At 31.9% G+C, this 27,610-nt stretch overlaps 1 protein-coding gene and 1 non-coding gene across 2 annotated transcripts; one reads left to right on the top strand and one right to left on the bottom strand.

Moving 5' to 3' along the window:
- Nucleotides 1-633: 633 nt before the first annotated feature.
- On the bottom strand, nucleotides 634-25,587 carry LOC126771345 (DNA-binding protein D-ETS-6-like). Its single transcript, XM_050491197.1, has 6 exons — nucleotides 25,413-25,587; nucleotides 21,861-22,003; nucleotides 21,045-21,177; nucleotides 2,679-2,788; nucleotides 2,059-2,205; nucleotides 634-1,137 (listed from the first exon to the last, which is right to left on the bottom strand). The coding sequence occupies exons 1-6, from the start codon at nucleotides 25,480-25,482 to the stop codon at nucleotides 928-930; spliced, it is 813 nt and encodes a 270-aa protein (XP_050347154.1). The 5' UTR covers nucleotides 25,483-25,587; the 3' UTR covers nucleotides 634-927.
- A 665-nt stretch (nucleotides 25,588-26,252) lies between these two features.
- On the top strand, nucleotides 26,253-26,334 carry Trnas-uga (transfer RNA serine (anticodon UGA)). Its single transcript has one exon. It is a non-coding gene; the product is annotated as a tRNA-Ser (tRNA).
- Nucleotides 26,335-27,610: the final 1,276 nt, after the last annotated feature.

Genomic DNA, 27,610 nt, shown 5'->3' with positions numbered 1-27,610 from the left:
ATTAGCATTAAATACTTTTTCTTCCGTACGCAGTTACAAATATGGCAATAACAAATTATGTCATATATTATGATAGCACAATTTATCGCCAGACCTCTACCCACATGTAACGATCTATAATTTAATAAAATCCAATCTGTTATAGGGACAACTTATATTTAGTTTTCACCCAAGTGTGCAACTTCTTATTAATTTCTGAGGTTTCCAGGTTCTGGACCTGCAAACACCTTATTCATATCTACATACCTACCCTACCTAAGATTAGTTTGTTTTATATAAAGTCTTTAAGCTAAAATGACAAAATTGTGTAACAACATAATAGTTATTTTTACTTATAGCTAGGTAAATCATATCAAACAATTTGTTATTTTAACTTCATTCACGTTTAAACATATTAATTAACTTAAAAATATGACCGTGAACCTTTTAATTGTATCAAGTGGTAGATTTAAACTTTTTATATAAAAGTTAATAAATATAATTACTGGTTTTGAGGAGAAATGCTAAATATATATAAAAAATATAGTATAAATACGTTTACAGGATATAAACGAACGTCTATAACTGAAATAAAAAAAAATATTTAAAAAAATCCCTTAACTATTCAATAATAATCAGTTAACATTACAAAAATGAAATTAACAATAAAATCTTATTAAACATCAATCGAAACATATACACGCACACGACATACAATAATGTATTTTTTCATTTCGCAAAAAATAATGACTCACGGAATTCCCAACTTTATTCGAAGCTTCGTTTACTCATTGTTGTATATGAAAATAAAACTATTAAACATTTTAAATGTCAAGGCGCAGATTAAACTTTATAACAGTAACAGGTAACAAAAAATATTTGAAAATATATATTTCGCAAAATAAGTTTTATACACTTTTCACTAATTCACTGTAGTCTGTACTGTAGTCACTGAGTGCCGAGATGGTGCGTGTTATCAGCCGTGGTCGGGTGAGGCTGTGGCACGGGTGGCGGGTGTGCGGAAGGCGCAGGCGGGTGAGGATGTGGCGGCCGTGGTGCGAGGTAGTGCCAGTAGGGTGGTGCGTCAGGCGCTTGCGCCTGGCACGCCGCCGCCAGCCCCGCCCAACTAAAACGATATGCGTACCTTTTCCCGTGCACCTTCGTTTGAGAAAATATTAAAATATTATTCATAATATTTTTAGATAATTAATCATATGGATATAATCATTTTCTTGCTTTAATATTGCAATTCTTAAAAATTAAATTAAGTGTTAGTTATTTAACTAAATTGCTACTGTAACTGCAAAAGGAATTATGTATAAAATAGTTCGAAAAATAAAATTGTAGATGTTATTTATGAATTAAATATTACACTAGTTCCCAAGGAAACATGGAAGGATATTTTCTTCCATGTTTCCGTGTAATTCGTTTTGAAGCTCTCCATGTTATTCTTTAGAATACAAATTTTACATACGGCGTGTTGCACTAAATGTAACGAAGTAATAGATTATCCTAAGATTAAATATAAGTCTTAAAACATATTCTAAATATCAAGAACTACGATGGGAAAGTATATATACAAGAAATTATGAAAAACTAGCAAGACAACAAAAAATCCAGCTCGTTCAAACCCTTATTTTTGATGCCCTGGTCACACTTATACTGGAAGCGAATGGTAGGAGTCTTATATACCGAATTTTGCAAATACTACAACTACGTAATGTGACAGTGCCTACTCTCTCTCTCTTAAGAATATTTGTCACGTCATTCGGCTTGAAAGTGACCCCATCAAACGCTTTGTCCGTACCCTGTAAGACACGACGGAGTTTACTGTAGACAAGAAAGGTCTGCCTTGCGATGGACTGAACAAATCAATTCTGTTGTAAGATTTCCCACCAGCACCGGCCACGAGTATACCAGTCTTATGGCTAGCAGGAAAAAAGCGGTGATAGATAGTGAGGCAAATCACATCTCCTGCTAAACACGTCACTACGCGATGTCCACGATGTTCTCCGTACCGTCGAGAGTTCTTCTACGAAGAAGAATAAAGCATGTAGACATTACGATTGCTGTTTATACCTTGCTCATGATATTCTTGTCGTAATAGTATCTGAGAGCACGGGACAATTTGTCGTAGTTCATGTTGGGCTTCTGTTTACGTCGACCCCAGCGCCTCGCCACTTCGTCCGGATCAGACAGACGGAACTCGCCGTCCCCAGGTGCACCCTTCGAGATGGTAACATGTTAGACGTACTATTTTTATAACATAAATATTTTTTTAATATGGAATTAACCCTGTAATGGTATTTTACATCATTATTTATTGTAAATGTTAATATCAGATATAACGTATTATTTTTTCGTGAAAATCGTGAAAACTTACTGAAATTTAGTTACTTTCAGCATCCATCTCTAGTCTTTAATCTACACCTATAGACCTAATTTATAGTTGGGGTCTTGTCTCATATGTTATGATTTGCTCCCTGGCAAATACTGGATCAATGCGACCGTACCGAATAATCGCAAACAATTAAAATTTCCTTGCCGAGTTTCAAATATATATTGTATTTGAACATAATAATAAAACACATCGGGCAAGACTCGGGATATGAACCTGAGACTTCGAAATCTGTATAAGGCTACAGATTAACAACCTAAGCTAACAACACGAGGTAGGGTTATTAAGTATGACGACTCACTTCCCAGCAGATGCCGGGCGCGCCAGCAGCCAGCTCTTCCAGCAGAAATTGCCACAACTGAACCTGCCCGCCGCCGCTGCGTGCGCAGGCAGTTAACGCCGCGTATGGCTCTGGTGAAATTAAAAAATATATATTACTTTTGGTATAAGATTGTGTACATTGAAATTGAGAATATTCATAACTTATACAAATCATAAATAACAATAACGATCACAACAAAATGAACGATACAAGTGATTTTTTTATAGTATAGGTTGGCGGACGAGCATATGCGCCACCTGATGGTAAGTGGTCACCAATGCGCATAGACATTGGCATTGTTAGAAATGTTAACCATCGCTTACATCGCTAATGCGCCACCAACCTTGGGAGCTAAGATATTATGTCCCTTGTGCCTGTAACTACACTGGCTCACTCACCGCTTAAACCGGAACACAACAATAACAAGTACTGCTGTTTTGCGGTAGAATATCTAATAACTGGGTGGTACCTACCCAGACAGGCTTGCACAAAGCCCTACCACCAGTAAATCATATTGTTTTATTAGTTATTTCACTTTCGTTCAGTATTCAAAATGTTTACTACTAATCATAGATAGATAACTTTTGATATAAAAAGAAAAGGAAATGGTGCATAACTATATGTCTATTTATTTATACTAACATATTAAAATTAACCTATTTTACCAACACACTACACCACAACAACAAACTTTGAAAGATATGATTTATTCATTCGACTAAACGCGTAAAAAGGACAGGTTGTAGACGGCGCTTGGCTCGAAGCTGATTAAGATATATAATTAAGTAATATGTAAACAACATCGCTTTATTAAAAGCAATGTCACGGGATGAACCGCGCGAATCCGAGACGAGTAACTTGAAACACGAAAAGACTACAAGCAATAATTTGTTTATACTATTTGAATTTTTTATGTAGTCAGGCTTTATTCGTCTGTTACAAGTTATATTCTGAATCGTTATTTTACAAGAAATTAAACGTGAACACAGAACTGTTTTGGATTTCATAAAAAACGAGCAATAACAACATCATTATATATATTTAACCAATGTAATATACATTATAATATCGAGTATCAGTTTGTAAATAATAATACCTAGGCATAGTAATATTTGAATCATAGCTAACATTAAATTTTAAACCGACCGTGATACAGCTGCTGGATTCGGCGACGCTCGCTCGCCAACCACAACATCGCATACTTTATTCACTCTGACCACAACATTACACCACAATAACCGAACGTTCAAAACCTCTTCATGCGACACGTTTTTTAACAATACAAAACTTCAGTAAGCTTCCGAAAAAGGTAAAGATTATCCGAAGATATAATTCATAATATTATTTAAATATAACTACTTTCCCACACTTTAATATTTATTTTGATAAAAATAAGGTAGTATAGATTTTTTTAATTTTTTAGAGAATTATCAGATGTGCGTCCGGATGCGAGACCGGAAACCGGCGAGTGGCGGAAACGGTTGAAGGCGTTCCCCTCTCCTTCTCGGATTAAGGGCGAGCCAAGCAGTACTGCGCGCCACACAATGTACTTTAAACAATAGGATTAGGAAGTATAATGTATGAAGATAAATCTTTGATCATAATTACTAAATATCATAACAAAATAATTCTAACAAGCATAAGTCACAATTGTCAATTTCTTATAAATTTACATAAAATTTGTAAAACTTTCGTTATTTTAATTTATTTACTTATATATAATATTTTATTTTTATATTTTTGTAAGTTATTTTTTTTATTTTTTTATTTATGTAAGTATTATTTACTTTTAGGATTTAAATAGGTAAAGGTACCCGTACAAAGTTGAAACGGACAGCTAGTATTATTTCCGTAACCGTAACTGTAACAGCCTGTGAATGTCCCACAGCTGGGCTAAAGGCCTCCTCTCCTCTTTTTGAGGAGAAGGTTTGGAGCTTATTCCACCACACTGCTCCAATGCGGGTTGGTAGAATTCACATGTGGCAGAATTTCAGTGAAATTAGACACATGCAGGTTTCCTCACGATTTACGGTGAAGGAAAACCCTTCACCGTAAAGCACGAGATGAATTATAATCACAAATTAAGCACATGAAAATTCAGTGGTGCTTGCCCGGGTTTGAACCCACGATCATCGGTTAAGATTCACGCGTTCTTACCACAGTGCCATCTCGGCTTTTTAATTTTAGTATTATTTCAATTTTAATCAATACATTTTTATAGTAAAATCTATTCGTAGAGCAATCTACATTTAAAGGTACGGGGTTATTATATAACACCGAGCTTAGATGAGGCTTAGTGACCCAGCGGGCAGAGCTTTGCTTGTTCTTTATTTTATTGCCTAACCCCGTGCACAACACCGCGGGTTACGACGTTTATTTTTTTTTTTATAGAATAGGAAGGCGGACGAGCATATGGGCCACCTGATGGTAAGTGGTCACCAACGCTCTTAGACATTGGCATTGTAAGAAATGTCAACCATCGCTTATAGCCAATGCGCCACCAACCTTGGGAACTAAGATTTTATGTCCCTTGTGCTTGTAATTACACTGGCTCACTCACCCTTCAAACCGGAACACAACAATATCAAGTATTGCTGTTTTGCGGTAGAATATCTGATGAGTGGGTGGTACCTACCCAGATGAGCTTGCACAAAGCCCTACCACCAGTAAAAATTTCCAACAATCCATTTTATTTCTTTTGCACAAACGTCCGCGTTATGAGTTAGACATCTCGTCAGCACGGGTCTGACCCGATGTGAACGAGTTGGACGACACTACTATACACTAAGTAATATATTAAGTTAATAGAACTTATCAGCGAATGAGACACAAATTTCAAAGTAAATTGTACATGTACAATACATCATAACAAAAACGCAATCATGTTTTAGTAAATAATTCTGCCAGTTATTCTCAGATTATAGATTCCGAACCGGTGGTAGCTTTACATTTTTTTAATATTGTTTGTTTTGACGTTATAAAATTGTGTATAAAAAAGCGTACTTGAATAAAGAATATTATCATTTTAATCATATACATTCCGATATTTTCGTTTAAGGCATTTTTTTTAAATAACTATCTTTCGTAATTTAATAACGTATACTTTATATTTAATTTAACAGTAATACAATTGGATTATTGGCTTTCCACTGCGTTGGAAACTTTTAATAATCGCGCTCCCCGAGGGCACGGTCCGCATGCATAATGCATGGCGATCAGCCCGCGCTCTATCGCAGCATCCTCATCTAAACGAATCTGAAGATTACGGAAACGTCCGAGGGTCAGAGAGCAAGATAAAAGATAGCTTAGAATAATGCATTATTATATAATTTAATCACTCATTCCTTGAAAATGTTCTAACGATTATTATCATTTTATTAAAGGAATATAATTTATGTAAGAATAATTATTTATGGTCTGATAAAATTGGGCGAAGAGATCCGATTGGATTCAATCAGCGGAAAGCAGCTTTGACTCACCTTGAGAGAAGCTTATGTGTGTAGTAGACTACGATTGCCTAAATAAAATACTTAAGTCAAAAGTCTATTTGAAATATTTTTCTAATCTACTAACTATTATTAAACACATAAATAGTTCGTTAAATACCTTATACAAAATCGGCAAAATTTTTTCTTACTATTTTATATTAATAAAATATTGAAATTCGCAATTACGACGAGAAAATTTCATACTTTTTGATTTAAAAGTCATTGCGTGTAGGTTTAAACCTACACAAAAAACTCTATAATGATTTAAGTGTGTCAATTATACAAATGCTGATGATAATAATAAACAAGTGCTTAACTTCGAGAAGGATTCGGTAAATGTTAATGGATCCACAAGGCCGTCATTAATAACCGCAGCGACGCTTCTAGGAAACTTTTCTAAGCATGGGTCGAGTCAAGAGAGATTGTCTATTATTATTATGAGCGTTACATAACATAGTTATATTTTTTTAATAAAAAATCCTACCTGATGTTTCGATTGATCGTGTTTTTTTATATTTAAATTTACTTCTTAATTTTTTTTTTAATAAAAAATAATTTATTTTATGTACAGACATTTTTATAAAATACAAAATTAAAATGAAAAAAAAAATACAAAATACACATTACAAACTTAAAGCAGAAACACGCCCTCTAAAAGATTGTCCTGTGTGTACCTAAGACGCTGGCACTATTGCCTATCTGCACCGCTAGACTCAGCCTTTGGGCTAAATATGTTTTATAATCATGTTTTATATTTTATTAAGTTGGGAGTTAAATTTTGTAAAACATTAAAGTTCAGTCGAAGCAAGACATTCTGTCACTGGCGACAATTGCAATGAATTACAAACTATTTATATTTTTGATAAATGTATTCCCGTTGTTTTTCTCTAACAGATAACATGAAATGGAACCAGCTACTGTTTATCTTATCCATAATCCAGTAAGTCTATTAGCCCTATAATGTATTAGTTAATTTTGTCACAACAATAAATCAGTCGTTGGAACTGCGATATAGCAAAATGTAGAGACGCTCTAGATATTACGTGAGTAGAGAGACAAACATAAAATCTTGTAGGCATCTTTTGAGAAGCAGGATATTGTCTGGCTGGATTGACTCCATGAACTTGTGAGTTGCTTTTAATCAAGTTTCTATCAGCGGCACCAATATAGTCAGGAAACTAAATAACTAAGAACGTCTAGCTTTAAAGTGCTACTAAGTAATGCGGTAGAAATAGGTCGTACCGTCACATCTCTTATCTCTGTAAGTAAAATGAACATTTACTGATACGTAATATAAGTTAGATTTGCTAAGATCCTTAAATTTTACCAGAATTTATTTTAACCCACAACTAACAATTTGCTATTCATTTAATTAGGCAAGGTGAATAATAATAATCATACTATTTTAATTGCTAATTATGTTTTAATAAGGCGTCTCAATACTTTCACTTGAAGCAATGAAGCTAGATACACGAGTTAAATGAAAATGTAACATACTCAACAATAATAATTAATAGACTGAAATAGATATTCAATATAAAGATTTAAATAATTTACTTAACTATCAGAAAACTACAGAATTATGATAAACATTACGCCACCTTAATCAACCTAAATTGATAAAATCAATGTTTGTTTCACACAATCTTTTCAAGCGTTTTCATATTTCTATATTTACCAAACTAATAGATTTTATTCTTCCCTCGAACGCGTTAAGTTTACACCACACTACCTCTAGGAGGAGGGCAGAAGGCGGAGCGTACACAAGGAGTGTCAGTTTACGCCCCACCCACTTTCCGGGTCCATTACACTCGAGATGAGAACAGCGAAGACATGATCGGAGAGACGTTCGACAAAATACCACTTTATAGTAGCGAGTTATATCGACTAGAACACAAGTACAAAAATTACTTAACGTAATCGTACCATGTGTGCAAGTCAATCCTATCACGTTATTATAAGCGCTTAGTATATTTGGTATGTCACTCTATTATAGAAAAACTATCTAAAAAAAAATCACAAATATTGAAGCACTAGTTTCCACTCAGTTCAGAAGTTGGATATCCTATGTCTATATGTGCAAAATTTCATGATGATCGGGTGATTAGTTAAGACTTGAAAGGGTAACACAGAATATTAGCAAGGAAAGTTTGTAGTTATACCAGTCGTTTCAGTTTCATTTACTCATTAAGCCTTAAAGCGTTTCATATTAACAATAATAGAATTTTGTATATAGCTGATAGTGAAAAAGAGATTAAAAATAAGTAAGGTTACTGTCTTGAACCGTTTTCCTCAAGTGTTTACAGATTTTTAAAATATTATACTCCAATTTTCTAAATAAACTATTAATAGAATATCGAACATGCGTTATCGTCCTGAAAATAAACCTCGGGTAGCGGGTCCGCATTCCGCGTGATTCAACAGACCGGAATGCTAAAGCACCAGTTCCCACGCGCGGAGCAGCGCGTGCGACTCACCTGTACGTAACCGTAATGTAATCAACATTGTTGAAGCTTTTTATATTAAGCAAACTTTTCATAATAGATTTAACAAGGAAAAAATTTAGGTTTTGTCTTACAAAATTTGTAATGTATATTAAAATGTAAAAAGCAAACACTGGCTGTAGTTTTTTATACATCAGTTATACTGATTCATGAAATAACTGATGACTAAAATGATTTTCAAAAGTATCGCCTTATAATTAAACTTTCTCGGATTTAATTTTTTAAATATTCCATTGAATGTTTGAAATGGTTGTCATAATATTATATAATAATGTCAAAAATAATCAAATTGATTAAATAGGGTTTATAAGACAAAACGTAATTAAATATGAAAAGTGTGTTAGTTTCGCGTACCCTGAGCTCGCTTATGAGAGTCACGAGTCACGACACCGATCTCGCTACCATTGACTTGCTAATGCGCTCCCGCTGTGACAACCCCTACTACTGGTACGTTATACTTACTGTTAGATAAGGTTAAGGTTGTATATAATTTGATACATATTACATCATAGACAAAAATACCACCATAGTGTTAAAATGATTTAAATAGAACACTTTTTGAATATAAGAATGTATGCAAGTGTATTATATTCCAGACTTTATAATTTACCAAATTAAATGTATATATATATTCATACGCGTAATCTAATTCTTATTTCGTTAATTACTTTATTTTACTGTGTAAATACTAAAATATATTTATGGCAGTATTGCTAACACAAATCAGTATAAAAATGATCAAAGTCCCTAAGTCTTAACATTTCTCCTGTCAAAGAAAAGGATATAAAAAATCCATTATAAATATATATAAGAAAATAATATCGTTAACAGATTTACTCCCTTCATTTTTTTACATAAATACAGGTATCTATAAAATGTTTTCCTTCACCACTAGGAAATTAATTGCAGACCTGCCTTAAAACATAAGTATTCAAGCGCTCAGTTAATAACAGGGGCATGTAATCCGCCAACTTAAATTACAATTGTTGTATTCATTTATTGTATTAATAGTACGTTGTTATTATTGTTTTCTACAGAGCAAAGACAATTCAATCTCCAGATTAAATTATTATTTCTGCTGTTGCTTTATTCTAAAAATATACAAATTTATACAAAAAAATTACTTTTCGATCGCAACATTTAGGGAATCGCTAAATCTTAGTAGGGCCTTTAGGGTTGAAGAGTGGGTGTGCCTCTGGGCCAGGGTGAAATTCAAGCGAACTGCTATTATTCAACTAAATCTTCACGTCTTCACAATATGAAAGTTAATATATTTTTAGACGTTTTGAAGAAAATATAAACTTGACGTTAAAGTACCTACGCAATTTTCATACTCGTTTGTGTTTCCAGCTGTATTCGTGTGCATTTATTACATCATTTTTGATCAGGCAAGAGTCAAAGGTATAAAGTGAAAAAAAGCTACTTATTTGTGTCTTTGTGTAAAACGACAATAAGTGGTTTTTAACTAAGTTTTAAAAATAAAGATACTCCATCAAAATAAATTTCAGGACTGACCACTGAACTTGGCACCCAATTAGATCTCACTTCTTTTGTCGTTGAAGTCGACAACCAAGGCATATATCATAATATCGAACTTGGCTCTCATTTCACATTTATGTTTTTGATGGGTTATCATTACTTTTTTTACAGAAATTATCCAGTAATTTTTCAATTCATTGATTAGTGCACAAGTGTGTGCGCAAACACAGGTGCACTCTCTATTCCCAAACTCTCATAATCCGGTGGGACGGCAATCCGACACGACCGGAAAGAGTTCAGACGCAGGACCAACGGCTTTACGTGCTTTCCGAGGCACGGGAGTGTACACACTTCCAACTTCCAGACTCCAGGCTGCTACTGAGAATTTTCTGACAGAAAAACCCAATAACTTTTTATTGGCCCGACCTGGGAATTGAACCCAGGACCTCCAGGTCTGCGGCCTTATATCAAGCCACTAGACCAACGAGGCAGTCATTCACGTAAATATACAGCCTTGGCCAAAAGTATTAGGCAGACCAAAAAAATTCTCAAAGCTTGTTTACTAATCGAACAATGAATAAGTGCTTATCTTAGATGACGCGCCGGGGTGGTAAATAATTTCTGTATAAAGAGTGGAAAACCACCCTTAATTTTTTTTAATCCAAATATATCAGTTTTAGTACATTTAAATAATTACAGTTTTAGTACTTATAAATACTTACTGATATGTTTGGATAAAAATTTACTAGTTTCTGATTTATTCATTTGTATTCATCCAATTACCTATCTGGATGTCATATTTGAATAAGCGCCGACTCCAAAAAAAGGACAAGTTAATAATCACTTTAGTTACTAAAATTTTGTCATCAATATTTAACTCACGTTAAAAAAAATGTCTGGCTCTTGCTTATCTGTGTAAATACCCCAATTGTTTTGCGTGACTTTCGTGTATATAAAATAAACACATAGGTAGTGTACCTATGTGTTTATTTTATATAGTACCAGAAATATCTGTCAAGTTTTTTTTTTATATTTACCGAACATTATAATTTCCTACATCACTCATGACCTTTTTCAAGAGTATCTGTGATTTCTGGATTCCATTTTTGTAAAACTTTTCGATTAAATCGATTCTTAGCCTGGGCGATAAACATTATCTCGTAATAAAATAGACAGAAATAGATAACAATCGGAACCAAACGTTTCAGCGCTGTTTAGTGCTTTGGCAATTTTGGTTTACTTGTCATAAATTTTTAGTCTAGCTCTGAAATTCTCTGATAAGTCAGTATTACATATCACATGACTTCGAATTTCCTCCATATTGAGCTGCTCTCTTCGTTTTGAGTGTTTTATTCAAATCATTTATCTCTTCAATGGTGACTCTGTTATTGCATTTAAAGTTCACATTATGTTAGTCCATTTTTATTTTGTGCAATTTTCCATTGAAAGTATACATAGGTTTCGAGGAAGAGGGAAAAGAATTTTCAGAACTCTTCTAAGCTATCCAATCTGACCACTGGTTTTCATTCGATGCATCGGACTGGTTACGAGCTACTATATGGGGAGGACAATTCGGTCCTGCATTTATTTACTTAATAAATTTTTATTAATCGTCTGGAATAATTATTCGCATTCAATATCTGTCAGGTACTGTGTAAATATCTATCAACAAATTTCTAAACGCATTTTTCCTTGTTATAATTCCATAAATTCACTTCGTCAACAAAAGTACTTGTAAGTAAATCTTATCCAGTGTTAAAATATATTTACAAGCTTAGGGTCTGGTTTTCAAATAAATGTAAGATAGAACAATAATTTATTGAAAAATCAATGTTAGCAAGAGTAAGCAGATATATTTCAAAAACATTTCAATTTGTGATAAAATATTTTACAGGTTATATTATACAGATTTTCTTTTATATATTTTTTTATCCGTGGTTTCATTATATTAACAATATGTCTACGTTCTTTCTAAACGTACGCATGTTTTTACTTTTATAAATATTAGTATATATACTATATTGTTAAACTCTGAAGCTTACCTTTTCGTTTACTGACTCTTACTATACAAATGGAAATTGTTTTTAAGTCGTACATTGAGATGCCTTTTTAGTGGTGATTAAAGAAAAATTAATTGTGACAATCCAATAATCAATTGTCAATCATTGATCACAATTTAAAAACTCTATATGACATCTATAAATGTTTATGGTTTTCAATTGTCTTTGGGATTTCATTAATTAATTATTATTATTATCATTAATTAATTTAAAATAAAACTTGATCCAGACATTAAAAATAAACTAAAATACATAATTCATTATAATTTAAAATATAAAATATAAAGCTCGAAGAAAACGGTCGTGGGAGTGGCGACCATCTGGCTCTAACCAATAGCAATGTAGAATTATGATTTGTTTCATATTTACATCCGCTTCGAAACAACTAAGTATTATATTGGTATTGTACGAAACAGGAAAGTCATTTAGTATATTGTTCATTTTTTAATAAATTAAGAACCCAATAAATCAAGACCCTACTTGAAGACTATTTTTATGTTATAATTCTAGAAACAGAGCTGTGTAAGAATATAATAAAGTTCCTTGAAGTAGCTTAATCAAAGTAATACCTATCCTGTAAAAGCATTGTTTTTAAATTTTGCGGATTTTTTTGCTCACGCGTTGTTATAATAGAATTAAAAGCAGAAATTCTACGGTTGCAAGTTTTTTATTACGTTGAATAATGTTTAAATGTTAAGCTATAAAATGTATAATGTTGTCAATATAATAGTTATATAAGTTTTTGTAATTTTAAAATATTAAATAAAAATTAAGTAACCAAATATAACTCAAGGCACATGTCCTTGGAAAAATTGAATTAAAACAATCCATGGACGTGATAGACACTTAAAAATCATATTGTTACGAATATGTCAAATCACTAAAGAGTATTTAATGATCGCTTTCATCCTAATAATATATTTGATTAGATATTGCCAGTATCTTGAATTGTATTGAGTAAACGCTACGTAACAATCAACCGAAAAGAGGGAATAATTAAATAAACAAGACAAAAGACATTTAGCGACAATACACACATATTGACAATAGTGAATAACTGATATTAGTTTATTAACGATTTATTAAATATTTAATTAAATTTATTGTAAGAAATAAATTACAATTATAATAATTGTTGTTTTTTATATTGTATTTAATAAATTATTTCATTTAATTATAATGTTGTTTTACCGTACCGTACCGTAATAGCCTGTGAATGTCCCACTGCTGGGCTAAAGGCCTCCTCTCCTCTTTTTGAGGAGAAGGTCAATACCTTCTCCTCAAAAAGAGGAATCGTGGTGGAATAAGCTCCAATGAGCTTATTCCACCACGCTGCTCCAATGCGGGTTGGTAGAATTCACATGTGGCAGAATTTCAGTGAAATTAGACACATGCAGGTTTCCTCACGATGTTTTTCTTCACCGTAAAGCACGAGGTGAATTATAATCACAAATTAAGCACATGAAAATTCAGTGGTGCTTGCCCGGGTTTGAACCCACGATCATCGGTTAAGATTCACGCATTCTTACCACTGGGCTATCTCGGCTTTTTTTTGTTAATGTTGTTTTAAATATCTAGTATTAGTATTACATAGTTTCTACTCATCATCATTAATCGCCTCAAAATTTGAAACCGAGTGATCTCATATGTATCATCTCTTTTATACGTGACTTTTGCGCTAAACTAGCGTAAAAATCACGTTACATTTAGCGTCAAAGATGACACGCCAGAGAAAGAAAAAAAAGTGAGTGAAATACACAAAGAAATCAGCTTGCAGACGTTTTTGCGTTTGTAGTAGTGTAATACATACAGTGATTTAAACCGAAATAAACAAGTTATAAGATAAATTACTAATTTTTTTTTTACTTAATTATAAATGCAAATGCCAAGCCAAGCATAAATGTTCACAATTTTCCCATCGTAGTAACACAGCTTTACACACAGAAAAATGTATGTTGATTTAAAAATAAATATTTTTGTCACATTTGTTTCATTCTCTTTTTTTACTGCTATATAATAAAAGATATAAGAAAAAAGTATAATATATAATATAAAAATAAGGAAATATTATAAAATTGATGATACTAAATATTAAGCTTTTGGGAGTCGGTTTTTTGTTGTTTATATTTTTTTAAAAGTAATTATATGCAATTCAAAAGCAACTTCAACTCTTCTAGCCACTACTATTAATTTTGACCGACATAATTAGAGAACATGATCTCTTGGTTTATTTATCTTAATAATATTCTATTTTTTTTTCCAAATGATTACGTTACTGATATGCTTAAATATTAAAATAAATAATTTGATTTTAAAAATAAAAGTTTTGTTTATTAAAAATTAAAAATAAATTTAATATGCGTAACAAAATATTAATACATGAACAGTGCAACATAACCAAATAAGATTACACATCAATTCCGAACTCTCCCACGAAGTTTTTGTCAATCACCACCGGCGCCAATTTTTGTAACAATGCCTGAACGTAGAATGTCGTAAGTCAAATTCTCTTTACAAAGTAATTTAGCCATAAAATGAATTAACATAAAGACTCTGATCGCGCATCTTAAAATGATGGATCACGGTGATCTAGTCAATCCGGAACAGTGAATCACAGTTCCTAGTAAACATTGAATCACTTCCGTAGTAAGAAATTAGCTAAAGGAGTCTGTACAATATTTTCGGAATTATAATTAAGATCATTTACATTTTTTTCATTTTAAAAAAAAAATCTACTATTAACGATATTAACAAAAAAAATAGCAGTCTTACAACACTTCTGCCGCAATATTTTATTTAACATATTTATTTATGGATTTATTTAACACGACATTTGCTATTTTCAATTATTTAATAAATTATCGTTATATGTAAATTTACAGTGTTAAGTTTTCTGAAAAAAAATCTATTGCAATTTTTTACATTATATGAGGAACAAACAAAAATATACTTTAACTTTAATATATAACCCTTCAGTACCTTTTTTCAGGACGTATTATCCCCCTATTGATATATAGTAATAAAAAATATAACATATGATATATAGTAATAATAATATTACATTTAATACGTATGTGAAATATAACAAAATGGACATCTTAGTGAAAGTGAGGCACTTCTCAAAAGTAGAGCCTCAACGGATATCAGCAATAATTCTAGGCCAGTAATTTAAGTCTGCGTCACACTGACATTGGGCAATGATTAAACACCCGGATGAACTTGTCACATTCATGTTTAAGTGATTCAGTCATATTACAAAACTTTAACGCGGATCCGAGGCCCAATTTTGAATTTGTATTGAACAAATAAATCAAGCACTTTAAAATAACATGAAAATATAATTGGAAAATAAAGACGTCATGTGGAGGAAAAGCGCTTTAATGATGAGTAAGGCGGGAATGTTGTTGTGATCGGGGCACGCGGGAGTCGCGGGACACACGCCATCGGCGCAGGCGCACATTTCTGTCCACATTTTTGGCGACCGCCACCTCGTGGCACATTACTCAGAAATTTTTGTGATTCATTCAATCTTTTGCTTTATATTTTAAAATTCAATAGATACTACATAGTTTTAATTCTTGAACGTATAAACGCGTTTATGATTTCGTGTTCCTTATTTCCTAAACTTAAATATGTATGAATGTACTGCTGTCTCAAATGAAAATCATAAGTATTCGTTTCCTATATGAAATAAGTATTTAAAATAAAACAGATATAGATAATTATGATTAAAACACTTGTTCCAAAAAGTAAATATTTATTAAACTTAAACCAAATAGTGGATAGGTGCATATCTAACGATTTCTTTCAACACATGTAGGCTACCATACGATATTCGTCTTCACCGTCTATAGTCTATATATAGCATATAATGAGTAACCACTGCTATAACTGAATGAATTAATAAAAAAATGAATATCGAATTAAACCGGATACATACATTGTTTATAATTATATATACGGCCTTACAAACTTCGGTAAGCGGTCGTTTAATTGAACACTGATCTCCGTCTCTCTCTCTCTCTCTCATCATTTATTTGACATACGAATAAATAAGACCTAACACCGTTGAAATAATCACCTAAAAAAATATAGGTGGCTTAAGTGGTTAATTTTTTATTTGTGTAAACAAAATAATTATTTTTTTTCCTTCATTTCTCTTATAAGACCCCTTTATAAAAAGAAGGATTAACAAATGTAATAAGGGCTGCATTTATCACTGCGAATACTCACCACCCCTGTAACACGAGCTGATAGTGATGATAATGACAGACATTACGAAAAGATCTACTCGGAGATTCCATTTTCTTTTAATCTTATTGCAATACCAAAAATCGCAAAAGGGTTGCTAACACGATGAATGTATTTCCACTTTTGTTAAGGATTTTTTTAATATCTCGAACATATAATAAGTTCATTGTAATTTGAAATTCGAATTTTAACTCAAGCGCATTTCAAAGCAATGATAGAAAAGTAAACTTAATTGTATATGATATATACTTTATCTGTTATAAAATATACAAATATACAATTAAGTGTATAATTCTATAGAATTATCGATTAGGCGAGGAAATTTTTTATATAACTTCACGCTATTGTCCTGAAAATGGCATAATATATATATACCATAAAAATTTAACAAGTAATTGAATTCCAAATTACGCGGGTGAAATCCAGGCTCAGAATCCAGGTATTCGTAATAGAACCTTGAAAATAATGATAAAAAAATCTTTATAGAGATCTGTCATCTGTTCTAAAAGAACAGTAAGCGGTTTGATTTAATTATCGAGAAACGGACTTTTGTTAAATATCAAATAAGGTCACTTTTTATCCTAGGAAATTAACGGATAAATCTATTACGAAAATTAAATTAAAAATACGGATTAATACGGAAATTTACCTAATTATGTAAAGACTCGACCTATCATTATACTGCCTTTTATGTATGTGAATTGTGAAAGTACGGGTGCTTGCTGCTAAGTTGACTGAATCGAAAAATAAAAGAACTACGTTGCAGTCTCAGCGCATAGTTCGTAGAGCATTGATCTCCTCGTCTAAAGATCACAAACATACATTTAACCAACCGGTTCGGATTATATGAATGATTTTAACGATGGTCGCTTATATATGTAATATTAGAATATATAAGTACAATTGTACGATTTTTCTTCTGTACGATTTAAACAGGCAAAAAAATCACGTTAAAAGTCCTCATTAATTCACATTAAGAGCATAATTATATAGCCGATTTATATCGCAAGCCGAGATGGCCTAGTGGTTAGAACGCGTAAATCTTAACCGATGATCGTGGGTTTAAACCCGGGCAAGCACCACTGTATTATCATGTGCTTAATTTGTGTTTATAACTCATCTCGTGCTTGACGGTGAAGGAAAGCATCGTGAGGAAACCTGTATGTGTCTAATTTCATTGAAATTGCCACATGTGTATTCTACCAACCCGCATTGGAGCAGCGTGGTGGAATAAGCTCCAAACCTTCTAATCAATAGGGAGAGGAGGCCTTAGCCCAGCAGTGGGACATTAACAGGCTGTTACTGTAATAGCATAATTTACACTACTTACTAATACTACTAAAGTTTAGATCAATCGGTTTCGTCTCGGTCGGAATTCATTTAAAAGAACACAGGCTTAATTAAATAAAAGATTGTCACTAGGAGTCTAATAATATCTTTTCTAGTATTAAATAACAATAAGCCTGTATCGTTGACATTAGCCGTAAGCAACCATTACTAATTAAATTTTTAAATTGACTTCAGTTGGCAACTTAATTTTAGTACAGACTAGCTATCCATCCCATCCCGGCTGCGCACGGGTAGAATAATGATCTACATAAAACATATATATATACATAAAACACACATGTTATATATTAACTTTAATCGTTTACGCAGCATATATCAGTAAAGCTCCCAGTTAGCATGATTTTTTTCAATGATATCCAAAAAAATATCGTTATATTTCAGCCTTTTCTCACAAAAACTTAATAAATTATATATCTTAGTCTTCCTCATGAATCACTCCATCCATTGGTGAAAACCGTATTGAAATCGGTTTGGTAGTTTTTGTGTTTATACCTTCAAACAGACAGACAGATCAACTAGTCAGGGAACTTTATTTCATAATATATAGTGATATGAATGACACGTTTTATAATGAAATCTTAACTTGGTTTTCGAATATTTTTAGGCTTACCTTGGTAGTCGAGTTTTGTGTAAGCAACTCTGGGTAAGTACCACCCACTCCTCACATATTTTACTGCCATACTTAGTATTTTTGTGCTCTGGTTTAAATAATGATTTAGTGTGACTACAGTCACAAGGGACATAACATCTTCGTTCCCAGGGTTCGTGGCGCATTGGCTATGTAAGAATTGATATTTCTTTTTACAGGGCCAATGTATATTAGTCTAATAATAAGAGTTTTAAGCTTGAACAACACTTATATTTTCAATTACAATTCCACAAACATTTGCAGTTTCGGGCCTAGACTGTGCACATACTTTGTACACATTGTTGGAAAAATTAATCATATGGGTATACCCGTATACCCTATCATATATCTAAAGTCATTAAAATCATGTACATGATCGAGATCATATTTCATCGTAGAAAGGGGCATAGGGAATTCTAAATATATTTTATCTATTAAGCCATTAACATTTTGGACTATTTAATAAAAAATAATTCACAATATAATCCTAAGAGAACAATTTAGTTTTATCTATGTCCTATGCATGAACTAAATATATTAGCGAGTCAATTTTTAAAACTAACTTATATTTTATATTTTTATTCGAAACATTTTAAAATTTATATCTTATCTATATAAAAAACAGCGATGATCTGTCCACACGTATTTTTTTTAACATAACGTTAAAAACTGGCTGAAGAAGACCTCTCCTGAGTACTTTTAACGTTAATCAAAGTGCATAAACAATTTAAAAATTGAAAGCAAATCATTGAACTGCTAATGAAAGAAAATAGAATTGTTGTCAAACATTACTAGTTTTGTTAGATTTAAATTGATGTCCGATGAACGATTGGTTCAAACACGCATTATTTATCCAACTTCAAAAAGAAGAAGGTTATCAATTCCACTTGTTTTTATATAAATAAATCGTTTACAACAGTTTTTTTTTTGTATTAACAAACGTTACTTTTATTTGATTATAACTGTTTGATTTTATCTGATTAATAGCTTTCAATTTCAAGATGGCTAATTATTATTTGAGTTTCAATATATTTTTGTTATGAATATGTCAAAACTATAAAAAGTACTAAAAATTGTCTATGATTTCATCCCGATATCTTTCATTCAAGGTCTATATCTGTTAACTCAGTGACAACAAATACGGTAATTGTGTAAAGGTGTATAATGTTTTTATACAAAGATTAAATACTTATAATAACATTAATACAATTTTGTTTATTCTATGACAAAATAAACGAAGACTTATTTTCGAATTTGGCGCTGCGATTTTTTCTTGGCGAACACTAATAAACTAATATATACGAATAGTCGAAATTACTCCGTAACTTTATATGGAACACTGTAAAATTGAAAATCGTATATGCATTGTTTTGTTTCATTTATCAAGATAAAAAATACATTCGCATATATCAACGGACTAAATGTTCATTTTCATTTCATTTAAATATTCATTGAAAAATATTGAGTTATAATTTTATAGTGTAAAATTTATTTAAAAAAATATTAATGACTTTATAAGAGATTGTGATATTCACAAATCTACCCAGAATCTATGTTAAAATCTACTTTTGTACTAGATTGATTCAAATAAATGAGTAAGTATATCTACTAAATATATAATTATATATTTTACTATAAGTAAAATGCTACTATATACTGCGCATATTTCGGTAATTTTAATTCTACAATTAAATAAATTAATTACTTCGAGCGTTTTATTTCTAGTGAAATAAGCGGTTCTGTTATTATTTTAGATCTTCCGTTTTCAATCAACTTTTTTCGCCTTAACTATCTACCGTTTAATTCTCAAAAACCTATTCGCCTAAAGCTTTAATCACGCAAGTTTTAATCATATTGGTCAACACGACAAGATTATAGAGGCGGCATGTGCCGTAGATACACAATTTACACATTACACAATATATTTTATTCGGAGTATTGCCTGAGTCAGCGGCGTGCGGTGCGCCAGATGAATAGATCGAGACCGCGCCGGCGGCGTGAGATACATGAGTCATGTAGCGCCTCCATTCATAAGTTTCGACTATCGGAACTTCCATTACGTTTTTATCGGGAGTGGGTAATACGGACCTTGACGACCCTTGCCGATCATTTTCTCTGGTTCGGTTTTTATTGTTAATTATTGTCAAAATAGTTTTTTATTTATATTAGGGATTTGTCGCTAGTTAGCTCTGTTGATTTTAGTTTTTCAAATTAAAGTAACCCACTCGTATAATGTGAATAATTACCAAATGTTGAATAAATTATATATATTCTTATAAGCTTTGTTATTATTAATAATCCTTTAAAATGAAATTAATTTAATATTTTTTCTATGTCTTATCAGTCTACTTAAATTCTTTCGCTTTAAAAATTTGATAAATTCTCAATTTGAACTTTTGGAGTTCATCGTTGGAAGTAAGGCCTTTGTCCAATAGCGGGATATAAATGAGCTGTTTCAATCTATTTAAGCAGCAGATTCTTATAACACAATGTATTCGATTTAAAATGTGAACGAGCGAGTTTTTAATGTTTGATTATTTTATAACCTGACCGTGTGCAATACTTTATTAAAGAAAAAGACTCACGTTCAGGAGCAGAATTCGAAGAGGTCTGGTGCTCTGGCAGAGGCGGCGGCGGCGGACGACCCTTGGCGGTCGCGTGTGCGTGCTGCAGGTAAGCATGAAAGATGCGCGCCGCCTGAGAGTTACCGCCGCACACCTACAATAAAATTTACGTTATAAATATGCAGTTACTCTAAATTGAAATAATGAGTGTCCTAATCGAATTTCGGTCTCGGTAATTCAATATAATTATTCATTCAATACAACGTAGTTTTATAATTCATTAAGACGTATGAGAAAATTGAGGTGCGTTCCCGCCAGTCTAATAAGAAGCTTGCACAAAGCCCTACCACTGGTGGTAGGGCTTTGTGCAAGCTCGTCTGTGTAGGTACCACCCACTCATCAGATATTCTACCGCAAAACAGCAATACTTGATATTGTTGTGTTCCGGTTTGAAGGGTGAGTGAGCCAGTGTAATTACAGGCACAAGGGACATAAAATCTTAGTTCCCAAGGTTGGTGGCGCATTGGCTATAAGCGATGGTTGACATTTCTTACAATGCCAATGTCTAAGGGCGTTTGGTGACCACTTACCATCAGGTGGCCCATATGCTCGTCCACCTCCCTATTCTATAAAAAAAAAGAAAAAAAAAGAAAGCAATCTGCGTCGTGTTGTGGGAGAGATTAGACTAGCACCCACATCACCATATCGTTATTCCGGACTACTGAAGATATTTCGATCTTTTTTGGGATTCAGTATATTTCGACGATTATAACGGTTCTATAAGATATATATTGTAAATTTTCAAACTAAACTAAAATCCTAAAATATTTGACCAACCTGAAGCCAGTTGTCTTCGGTGAGGGCGAGTAGTGCGGGGCCTGTGGGGGGCAGGAGATGTCGGCGCGGCGCGGGCACGCTGAAAGTGCGGGACACCCACCGCACACATCGCACCACGTCGACCTGCTTCCATTGCTCCGGATCTTAACATAGAATTTAAGACATAAATATATACACTTAACACAACAAGAGCTAACGTGTTTGTAAATAAAATAGGACTTAGGTGGTCAGTGAATAAAAGCGTTAGATTTGATAATCTGTGACCCTGGGACTACAATTTATATTTTCATAACCTCACCATCTTACATGACCGACATACATACGAGTATATACTTTGGATACAGGATATATTATTTAATTAAATGCATGTCAAACGTCCGAAGAATTATTAGAGCGGTACTCTATGCTAGAGATATAAAAATTCCTTAATTCATAATAGGAATGGTTAACAAAACAAATTACTAATATTTATTACGTTATTACATAACGATAAATGCGGTTATATCCGAATGTGCAACACTTAATGGTTTAATTTGTATTTACAATTGATTGACTTGGTTGACAGTGAAGGAAAGCAACTTGACGAATATGTACGTATTCGTTATCATTTTCGGGAAAATTCATATTAAGCATAACAACTGTTTTTATAGAAATGAGTTAAGTACTGTTTGCTTACTCAATAAAAATAATTAACAAAAGATCTTTTTTTTTAAGGCTTATATTAAGGCTCCTAGGCTCAAGTCTACTCAGCCTGCTCAATACACCACTGATATTCAGAGAAAATCAATATGTTCAAAATAAAATCTTTCAACTAATTACTAGCTTAAAGTGAAACTTCTGTTAAATTATATAGCAAACAAAAGATTCGTACATGTTCGTAAAATGTGTAAAACGGTGAACGGTCTATTTTAATATTGTATCGATTTTAAATTCAGAATTTCTGACTTCTGATTTGATACCCTTAACTTCTGTTAATCTCAATGTATATAAAACAGAATAACATCTTATATCTTTAAGTTGTTCATTGTCGATGACATAAGAAATGAGGTTCTTACTTTACTTTATACTTCATTGCACACAACAAAGTTTAAAAAAAATACAAATCGTACAACCTTATTAAGAGTAGCTAGCATACAACTTTGGCGACCTTATCGCTACATAGCGATCTCCTCCAGGCAACCAACGGCATAAGGAATTGCTCATAGGATATAAGGTAGCTGGTGCATGTATTAATTATATATATATATATATATATATTTTATATATATTATATATATATATATATATATATATATATATATATATATATATATAATGGCATATATAATATAACATAAACAAACTAATAAATAAATGTCCATATAAATATAAAATATACATATATCAATAAGAAAAATAGATATATTATCAATACATACTAAAATTACAAGTATGTATATCTCGAACTGTATTAAAATGAGATGTAATCATACCCAGCACGGAGCTATCTCAAGATTTACATTTTCATTTTACCTCTTACAAAACATTGAACAAGCAGTTTCGCCGAAACTATGTATTTAATACAGACTTGATAGAATCTTGTTATGCTCTCAGAACTTACTTCATTATTCCGTAGTTTGAAAATCATTATCATCGAAACATGTCCACAGAAAACTAGTACCACGCTGGTATTATGTACATAAAATTTATATAAAAAAATTATAACTACTGTTGTATTATTTCCAAAAGTTTTAAAATATTTTGTTACTTGTACTGTTTTTTGAATAATTTTGTTAGGTAAGTCGTAGGTTTCAATTTGAGAGGTCGTAGGTTTCAATCTAAACGACCGCGAGGGGCCAAAGAATATCAAGAAGCATTTAAAGTTTCAAGAATTTAAATTTAAAAAGTAATCTAGGAAAACTAAATACCTTGAATTCATTATTGCCATACTTAATAATTTTGCAAGCAAATAAAGCAAGAGTGTAGAAGTGTCCTAGCTTCTATTTTCAACTTGAGTTGGAACACCTCAACTTTACACCGCTTGGAGCCTCGTCTTGATCAGCCATTGATTGTATGCTTACGCAAAATAAATGATCCTTAAGATTATTAAGGCCTAGTAAACATAAGAAAATAACACAACTGTAGTATATTTTTTAGGAAAAAGTTCGGCATTTTTATTTTTATTTATTAGACTGGCATAAGGGGCGCCTAATGGTAAGTGGTCACCACCGCCCAAAGACATTGTCATTATAAGAATTATTATTAAGGGATTATACATCGTCAATCCTACCTACCTTATGAATCCTAGGATGTCATGGTCCTTGTTCCAGTAATTACTCGGGCTCACTACCCTTCAAATTGGAACACAACGCAAAGTTTGAGCTTAATATACGTTAACATAACGATATAAAGTTTGATCATTGACGCAGCAAGGGTTTTATTATTTCGAATAAAGAAAAGAAAACTAAAGAAAATGTTTAAATACAATTAAAATATATAAATATTTTAATACTTTTTCATAGACTACGGTTCTATATAAAAATTATGTAATACGATGGATAATATTTGATCATTGATCATTAGTTGTATTATATATATTATATTTATTTATTATTCCCTATACAACTATAACATAAAAAAACTAATTGTTTTGGTAGAGCTATTTGGGATTTTTCTATACATTTAAATATATTAATTACTGTGGACATTATTATTAATATATTTAGGTGAACACAGAATAAAAATGTTATAGATATTTTGTATGTATCTGTCACCAATGAAAGAATAAATCTTTTGAGTATTATATAACTCTACAAAAATATGATTATGCTGCTTACAGATAACATTTGACTGATAAATTAACAATATTCAGGAAAATTTACAAAATATTCTATTTCGAAGAACACTATTTGTCTTGTAAGACAAAAAGTCTGGTTAAGACTTGTGTTTATAGGTTGCTATTATTCAGAATTATATAAGTATAGTAAATTAAATCAATTTCATTTTATGATTGCGCTTGCTTCACTATTAAATAATATTTAAATGAGCTAATTTTAATAAAACTGAATAATCTGTATTAATTCATTTAATAATTGTTATAATGAAAATCATTACAGTTACAGTAACAGCCAGTTTGAAATATTTACAAAAAACTAAAAACTATTGTTTAAGTAAGTTAAGAAAATATAGAGCTTATTTATTCAAGAAATTTTATTAAGAAGTTATTACAATTTCACTTCATATTAAAGCAAAAATAATTGTCAACACTGTCATCCCCTCTCATCACCAAAAAGTTTCCATTAAGAATTTAAATATATTAAATGTTTTGATAAAATTAAGCATTAAATTAACAAAAAACTGTTATAAGTAACAAAATATTGATACAAATTAATAACCTAATATTAGGTATAAATATCACACCGACGGCAACTATTAGCCTAAATCTTCGTGAAATATAAATATTATATTTAAATATAAACTTTATCATACATTATTCTAATTGTATATTATTATGATTCGTAACTTTTAACACGAAATATTTTAATGTGGCAAATAAAAATATGTTCTATTTACCGGCGGGGACGGTTTCGTCCCCTGATTCGGAATCAGAGTCGGAGGGCGGCGTGGGGAGGGTGGGCTCCATGCAAGCATTGCGGGGGGCCAGGGTTGCTGGGCACTCGGGACACGACACGACACTACACTTGGCTCACTATTCACCACCCGTTCACGTAAACGGTAGCACCGATGGTCACCCTACCATGTCAATGATAACTATAGGCGGCGGCGCGACCTCTCAATGCTTTTTATTCGCCCGGCGCGTCAGCTGTGACGTCGTAGATTCGTCAGCGCTCTGCGCGCTCGCGTATGACGAGGAAAACGCATTCTGGGAAGCTGCGCCCGCGCTTATACTTTGCTCATTGTATATACGACTTGCACCATATATTAATTAGTCAAGTGACTTTCGCACTTTACTACATTCTACGCATTCGAGTTATCAATTACAAATATACGTTTGTACCATATAATAACTGCAGCATAATTATTTGATGATAAGTATATTCATATAAAAAAAATAAGAAGTATCAGCTTTTAAATGTCCCACTGCTAGGCAAATTAACGAGAAATGATATATATTTCGTAGAAAATAAAAATACATACATTAGAAAATGTGATCAACATTTGTCCTTATTAGATAGATCATAGAAAATTGAACGTGTGAGTTATTCCTATTACACTAACGGTTTTGTTTTACTCAATTTAAAAACATAATACATGAAGTAGCTGATGGGGTAAAGGTTGGTATAGGCATAAGTTAATTGAATAGTTAAATGCTTAGAATAATGAAAAGTACTCAGCTGAGTAAATAAAAAATATTTTGTTTTCAGATACAACTATTCATAAGTTGAACATACAGCTGAGGTGTCCGAGTGGTTAAGGAGTTGGACTTGAAATCCAATGGGTTTTACCCGCGCAGGTTCGAATCCTGTCCTCAGCGTAAAATTATTTTGTCGTCAAAGCACGTTTAATCATGACGTAGTTTTTTTTTCCTTCTACATTAAATCTGATTTCATTAGGTCTTGTCTAACATTGTTTAACCACAATCTTATAAATATTTCAAATTACATTACAGTGGTTGTGGAAAAACAGACTTCACAAATGAAAAAATTAGTGCTATCAATAATGGTTTGTATTCATGACTAGTATTTATTAAAATGTAAATTATATATTTACGGTATTACCTAAGTTATATTTAATTTATAAAAATTGATTAAAATGTACTAATATTCATTATGTATCACATAAAACAAGTAAATTTAACTAAAATTATTGTTTACTTTTACAAATTTATTAAACATTAATATGAATTCGTTATTGTAACTTTTTTTACTACAAATATATGGTTTCGCAGATTTTAAAAATATATTTAGTACCAAGTTTCCGTGTACCTATTTATTATAGTTTAAGCAGAAACGCAAAGAGTAAAATGTGTGATTTATCAATATCCTTTTAAAACAAATTGAAACGTCTGTAATCTTGGAATAAAATATAGAAGTTATAACTGACAAATATTTATTTTAAATGTTTCATAAAAACGAATTTCGTAACTTGATATTATAAGTCACAAATTATAAAATTAATATGCCTAACCTGCAAAAAAATTCTAATTTTTTACCATGCTTTTATATCTATGTAATCTTTTATTTACAGGTTTTTTATGAATTTTAAAATAAGGTTTAAATGTATTAATTAAGTTAAAATGTAAAGTAACTGACACATTATGTTAAAAGTTTTTTTTTTTTTTTTTTTTTTTTTTTTTTTTTTTTTTTTTTTTTTTTTTTATAGAATAGGAAGGTGGACTAGCATATGGGCCACCTGATGGTAAGTGGTCACCAACGCTCTTAGACATTGGCATTGTAAGAAATGTCAACCATCGCTTACATATCCAATGCGCCACCAACCTTGGGAACTAAGATTTTATGTCCCTTGTGCCTGTAATTACACTGGCTCACTCACCCTTCAAACCGGAACACAACAATATCAAGTATTGCTGTTTTGCGGTAGAATATCTGATGAGTGGGTGGTACCTACCCAGACGAGCTTGCACAAAGCCCTACCACCAGTAAAAAGTGTGTAATAAAAGTGTATCTATCACGTAGTAGTACGAGTCGTACGTAGTCACGTGTAGTAGACTATCCCTGAAACCGGTGTCAAAAATAAACTTGAATCTTATATTATGATATTAGGCTGTTACTATTTCTAGTGGTAGTTGT

This window comes from Nymphalis io, chromosome 10 (assembly GCF_905147045.1).
Source record: "Nymphalis io chromosome 10, ilAglIoxx1.1, whole genome shotgun sequence".
Classification (NCBI taxonomy): Eukaryota; Metazoa; Arthropoda; class Insecta; order Lepidoptera; family Nymphalidae; genus Nymphalis; species Nymphalis io.
This window is presented reverse-complemented; position numbering and strand designations above follow the sequence as displayed.